General features: G+C 33.7%; 1 protein-coding gene across 1 annotated transcript; it reads right to left on the reverse strand.

The window, feature by feature from the left end:
• Nucleotides 1–485: 485 nt before the first annotated feature.
• Nucleotides 486–5,777, reverse strand: LOC110669697 (calcium uniporter protein 6, mitochondrial). Its single transcript, XM_021831461.2, has 2 exons — nucleotides 4,975–5,777; nucleotides 486–1,302 (listed from the first exon to the last, which is right to left on the reverse strand). Exons 1-2 carry the CDS (start codon nucleotides 5,497–5,499, stop codon nucleotides 817–819), a joined length of 1,011 nt encoding a protein of 336 aa, XP_021687153.2. The 5' UTR covers nucleotides 5,500–5,777; the 3' UTR covers nucleotides 486–816.
• Between the last annotated feature and the right edge of the window lie 894 nt (nucleotides 5,778–6,671).

Here is a 6,671-nt window from a genome sequence, read left to right on the forward strand (position 1 = left end):
AGGCAAGAAGAAAAGAGTTCATTTAATTTTAGATCAATTTAATTATATATTTATACGTTCATTCATTTATTTATAAGTAAAAAACTGTATAACGTATATAAAATTAATGAAATTAAAAACATGGTGGCAATTCCAGTTCCATGTTCTAATTTTGAAGTATTATCCCTCAATTTCAATTCCTGAAATTACTTCAGATTTCAGTGATCCAGATGAACCCTAAGCAAAAAGTTGATGAGGAAGAGTGAGAAATTATAGAGAATTGCATACCATAGCAACCTCAGGATATGTTATCAAACCTTGTGATTTAACTCCGGTGAGCATGTAGTATCAAAACCTTTCAACCTTAATTGCACCTTCTGAGCTTATGAACGAGATAGACACGAAAGGTATTGGTCTAAATGTTCTGCCTTTGGAACAACTTGTCCACCAAGAAGCCAAAAGGGTTCTGAATGCAAAGGCTACATGACTTGCACCTGGAAATCAAGTGCCAGAAAATAATTCCAGTATCTCATAATTAAAATTATAAGGGAATTGAAACAACAAAAAGTACAGCACAATATATCCGGGTCCATTGTACAAGTATATGTCATAATTTGTTGGGATGGAATGCAAGTATCAAAAAAATTTCTAATCCATTGGCATGGAAGAATCCACATATCAAAAGATTGAAAAGTGGATTCTACAAGCCAGCAAGAAGTTAAATGTTTGCTCAGCCTGCATAAAACAGGCAAGATTGATATGGTCACCGTGTTAAATTCTCATGAAATATGTGAAAAGTCCAACAATATCGAGGAAGATGACGGCAAAGAATAAAAATCAGTCCTTATAAATAGCATCCTCCAATTCCACTTCCCACCCTACACGATTTTTAAGACAGGTAGTGGCATCCATAGATGTCTTGCATTTCTTTTGCAATTCCTTGAATCTCTCAACATCAAACTTCTGCTTCTTGAACAATTTCCTCTGCCTGGAGAGAAAAAGCCTCTTCATGAAGTCTTGGTATGTTGGATCTCTTGAAGTGAACAAGAAGTAGGCATAGCCTACAATTATACCAGTGGTCGTGACAAAAAATGCAATAGGTTCCATCACATCCCATGAAAATTCCCAGAATGTTAGACGAAAGAATAGCGCAATCTGCAACAAAGCTAGCCCAAGCCCACACCAAAGGATGCGCTGAACTTGCTTATGTGCCAGCATATCAATTTCTTCTTTCCTTTCCTGCAGCATTTTTAGCTCAGTCCTCACAGGATCATCTTCATTAGTCAGGGCAACAGGTATTGCCCTTTTAACCAGCTCTACCACCTGAAAACATAAATAAAATAAGAGCAAACTCAATCCACAATGAAAAGGGTCAATGATGCATGGAATGTATACAGATGATAATAATAATATACAAGCAATGGAGGAGAAGAGGAAGGTACGAAGCCAAGTATAAAAAGTTTTGGGTCCTATTCAAATCCTAAAACATAACTTTTCCAAAACTAAAACTAAACTATGTGGCCCTTCTAGTAAAAAAGAACAAGTGAAACCCAAAGATAGGGATTATGCCTTCATGCTGATCAAGTACATAACCCAATAAGCATACAATTTGCTTATTGTTTTTCGATCTGCACATAACAGCACTCAGTTGCCCTTTTGATCTGCTCGGCAGTATATTAAAGCCAAGCAAACTTTGCCTGAAAAAGCTCAAAGCATAGCTAGCCCTAACCAAAATAAGCAGTGCAAACGTATCATACACATAAGGCTACTAATTCAAGCATTATGATCATACTGAGGCATGAATAATACATTGAACGAAGCCAAGATTTATTGTATCAGCTGTAAAAAAACACGAGTAAATTGTCTGATAAGGGAATAATTATCCCTTTGTCAGGGGACATTTTGTGATTGCCCTAATACAATCCCCTAACTTAATTACTTCAGGTAGCTATACATGCTCAAATTAAAGAGCATATCATGTAATATATATCTCTGTTTCGGCATCATGCCCTTGTGTAACTTTTGCATGGGATAAAAATAAGTTCTCCATAACTAGTCGTCTTAGAACATCCATCAGCCTTTAACATTGTGTGCTTACACATCAATAGAAAAACACTCACACAGATGCTGGCATACATCCAAAGTGACTGTCAGATAATTCCATGTATAAGCATCACATTTCTGCCCTACGAACTAATTATTACCTGAGATAAGCATCAAGAAAGGAGGAGAATTATACATGTATTAGCTAGAAAAGGTTTTGAGGTGCTTTGAATTTACCAAGATTAGTTCGCTAAAAGATTCATATGCAAACAAGTTTGGCAAGACAGTTACAAGAATTAGCTCTGGCAATGAACCAAATCAAGTCCCCTTGAAAAAATTGCTCATAAACAAGTAAAAGCTTAAATAATGCCAATTCATTCACGAAATAATAGAAGATCCTAAATTGTACAAGTCAACTGGTCAAAAAGGATAAATAGGTCTAACAAGCAGAGGTTATGTTCAGAAATGGCCCTCATCCAAATAACCACCCTGTTCAACTCAGGAAGGTGGTTTGGTCAAACAGACTGCTAATAAGATGTCTCACCAGAAAACTAACTCATCTCAGAAAGCAAGATAAGTATTATTTTCCAACAGCAAATTTAGAGGCATAGAATGCAGTGGATGATAACTCTTATAAGACATCTTTTCTTCCCCATATTGGAGGAAAGATAAACACATTGAACTTTCAGTCAGAACAAAGGGAGAGTTACAAGTCTCAGCTTAGAGGATTTCTTTGCTAAATAGCATGCTATCCATTGAAAATCTATTGGGCTCTTATATATGCTGGAAACTGTTGAGAAGCAACTATAGACAACCAATTTGCTAAATGAAATTCAAATGACAACAAAGATAATGAAGATCTTTTCAACTTAAAAATTTGACTGGTCAGATTTGATAGACTTCACAACAACATATTAAATTATGGAACGACTTAGAAGCAGCCTTGGTTTTTGCAAAAGATGTTGGGGCAGAAGGTGCAATCCCAAAAATAAAAAGGACATTTGCCCAACCCTGGTGTAAAAACTTGCATATCCTTATTGCTTACATGGCCATCATATGCACTCACCTGTGAATTACACTGAAAGGGAAAGTCAAGTGAGTTTTCATAACTGCAGGTATCATCAAGGTGCAAAGTTAAAGTTGCTAACATCTTGAGGCCATCAAAATGTTCACAATATTTTGTCAATAAACATAAATAAATTTCACTGAACAAAAGGATAGTGAATTCTTAATTAAACAAAAGCTTCTTGTACATATTATAGTCGAATCACAGTTTCCCAAACAGCCGTTAACAGAGCCAGATACTACTTTCTTTAGAAGAAGATTTCTATGCAGAACGTCAAACCAACTTCAAATGACAGATCAAACCTACTTGCCTGAAGCACAACTAAGCTCAAATTCAACAACATTCAGCTGATGACAAAACCAATAGTTTTTTCTCACAAGAAATGCTATTCACTAACTACAACAGTAACTAAGCCTTAATTCCAAACTGGTTGGGATCGGCTATATAGATCCATTTCAAAAAAAATCCTATTCACTAACTAGATAATAAAAAAAAGAAAGGAATAAACCGTGATATTTCTTAAACCAACAATATCCACTGGTCTGAAACTAGCAAAGGACCAAACAATCTTATGATATTTGGCAATTCTAGTACAAAAGAAAAAGAAAAATTAATGAAAAGATGAAGCAAGATTTAGCACAAACCTGTCCTCTGATTCTCATTCCACTAAACAGAAAGAACAAATATGCTTTACAAAAGTAATTTCTGTGAGCCATTTGGGTCTATCCAAAACCAAGACAAATAAAGACAGTCTTGTTCTCAAACAAAGCGGTCGCTCCCATGCTTAGTTCTTAGAGTTAGTTTAGGAAGCAAGTGGGCGAATGAACATTTTTGATATCATACAAACTAAAAAGAAATGCATATTTTCCCAACAAAATAATAGGGGGGAAAATTTCTGTTTAAAAGAAGAGAACTCAACAGAAGCATTTGTTAGAAGATCAGGCAAACTGGATTGGAAATTAATGAAGAAAACGTGTTTAAAAAAAGATGCTGGTGAAGTTGGAACCTTCTTCAGATTTAAGGAGATACCAACTTTCTTGCCATATACAGTACATAAAGTATTAAATAGAGGTGCAAATTTCAAATTGCAAAGTTTTACCCTTTAGGTTCTGTTTGGATGAGAATGATGATGAGGGTGAGGGATGAGTAAATAAAGGTAAGGAGGGATAATTAATTATCATTGTTTGATAAGAGTTGAGTTAATGGGGATAAGGATAAGTAAAGGTAAGCCTTACCTCTCTTGCCCCTCAAATCTCAATTTTTTTTACACACCATATTGGAGTATAAAGGAGATAAGGAGGGAGAGAATATAATTACGAATATTTTTATTTCTACGCCCCTTAATTTTACCTCTCCTTCACTTCTTACCAAACATAAAGAATATACATTACGATCTCGTTACCTTATTCACTGCCTCCCAAACATGATAATTTTTTTATTATGACTCTCCTTACCGTTCCCCTTTTTTACCATTTCTTACCCTTCCATTATTTACCCTCCCCTAGCCTCATCCAAACAAACCCTTAAGCAATAATATAATTCAATGGGTAGATCTGTGTAAATAAATAAATAAATCTACTTCATTAATGTCATCCATTCTAATCAGTAATTTTGATTTAACTTTACTCATGGTTGATGCAAGGCTAAGCATAATATACAAGAAGCGATATTGAAAATCTTGTGACAACCTCAATAAAGCAGTAGAGAAAAGGCCCAAGAGTATCCAAAGACACCCAACAAAAATCAGATCAAAAAGAAAGAGAAACAAAAAGTGGAAAGGAATGGAATAACGAAACGAGATATGTTCTAAAACTGTGCCCCCACCTTCCACTCTGAAGTGGAAGCAAAATAAGCACACCTGAAATGAAGAACGAAGAGAATGGTACCTTGTCGGGATGGAGATAGACCTTGTCCCTGAAGAGAAGAACAACACCGGCATCATCAAGGACTCGAGCAAAAGCAATGGCTTCATTTTGAGATCTGGCAACACCCATGCTCTGGCAAGCTTGCAGAAGCTCAGAATAAGGGATGACCTCCTTCCCTTCCATCTCTAACTTCATCTTCAATGCCTCCAGATTCACCAGCCTCATCAACCTCTTCACCTCCGCGTACGTTATATTCTCAGTACCACCACCAACTCCTATTCCTCCTCCTCCTGCTTCTCGTCCTTCCTGCTTATCGCAACGATCACCAGCATGAGTAGAGAAAAACTGCGACAACGATGATGTTGTTGGCATTAACACTTTCTTGCTCAATAAAACTGCTGCCGACGCCTCTCCTCTGCTTCCAGGAGGTTGCTGAATCGGCCTCCATCCCAATCCCAACCATAGCGACGGCAGAGGAGTGTCCCTCCCCACCACCGCTGACAAGCTCTGCTTCAAAATTCCACTAGTCCATAATCTCCTCCACATTATAATTGGTTCTGGGTATTAAAACATTAAAATCAAGATATATTATTATACATTGAAAACCCTAAAAAATAAAGATCAGAAATTACATATGAACAAGATCTGTGGTTTCCCTTTTCATTATTAAATCTAATGTGAAGAACCTTGCTAAAAATTTAAAACTTCTTCATTTTGCAGTTGTTAATCGTTATGAGAAAAATTAGTTAAAAAAGAAAAAAGGAAGAAAGAAATAGAAATGGGTTATTTTTCTGCTAGCTCTCACCATTGGAAGAAAGGTCCTCAAAGGATGGGTTACAACTTCCAAGTGTTCCAATCAGCATTTCCAACTCCAAGGAAAGGTCAAAAAAAAATGGTAAGATAATTCATTTTACAATTTAATTTATAAAATATGGTAAAAATTATGATTTAATTTTTTATTTTTGATAAAAAATAAGCTATTCCCTAAAATTTACTATTAATTAATCACAATCAAAATATTTAATAAATATAAAGGATCAAATTATTAAAACTGAAGTGTAGTTATAAATATTAAATATATCAAATGTGACTATATAAATAAAGTTTGTAAAATTTTATGAAACTTATTTATATTAAACCTTTATGGTTATTTAAAAAAAAACTATTTAAAAAAAAACTTTGACATTAATAAGAGAAGAAATTTTGTTTGAAAAATAGTCTAATAATTAGACTTTTTTTTAAAGCAATTTTGGACTAAATGTAAATATTCTTGAAATTTTTATCTTAATTCTAGCAAGCTTCAAAAGGTCAAATTTGATTTATTTGTTGATCTTAGTGTAAGAAAATAAAAATAAAATATATTAATTTTTTTTCTGATTGAGTATGAATCTATTTAGCATTATTTTTGAAATTGCTATTAAATATATTAATTTTTTTTCTGATTGAGTATGAATCTATTTAGCATTATTTTTGAAATTGCTATTAAATATATTAATTATAAGGTATTATAGCAAGTTTTAAATAATTTTAAAATATTATGTTAAAGGTAAATTTACTATATTTTAATTATAAATCCCTAAAATAATTAAGTAATTTTTTTCAAATTATTTTAAAATATTTTTTTTAAAAAAGTGTTTAAATCTATCAATCTCAATTCTGGACAACACTTAAATAAATATAACCATTACTATAATTGGCTTATTCATTTTAATTCAATT

This window comes from Hevea brasiliensis, chromosome 16, assembly GCF_030052815.1.
Source record: "Hevea brasiliensis isolate MT/VB/25A 57/8 chromosome 16, ASM3005281v1, whole genome shotgun sequence".
Classification (NCBI taxonomy): Eukaryota; Viridiplantae; Streptophyta; class Magnoliopsida; order Malpighiales; family Euphorbiaceae; genus Hevea; species Hevea brasiliensis.

Bases quoted from the DNA above. Each gene is read 5' to 3' on its own strand.
- LOC110669697 (XM_021831461.2), bottom strand. From the start codon at position 5,499: ATGTGGAGGAGATTATGGACTAGTGGAATTTTGAAGCAGAGCTTGTCA. The intron at 1,303-4,974 runs GTACCATTCTCT...TTATGTTTTCAG, and splicing joins TCTATCTCCATCCCGACAAG to GTGGTAGAGCTGGTTAAAAG.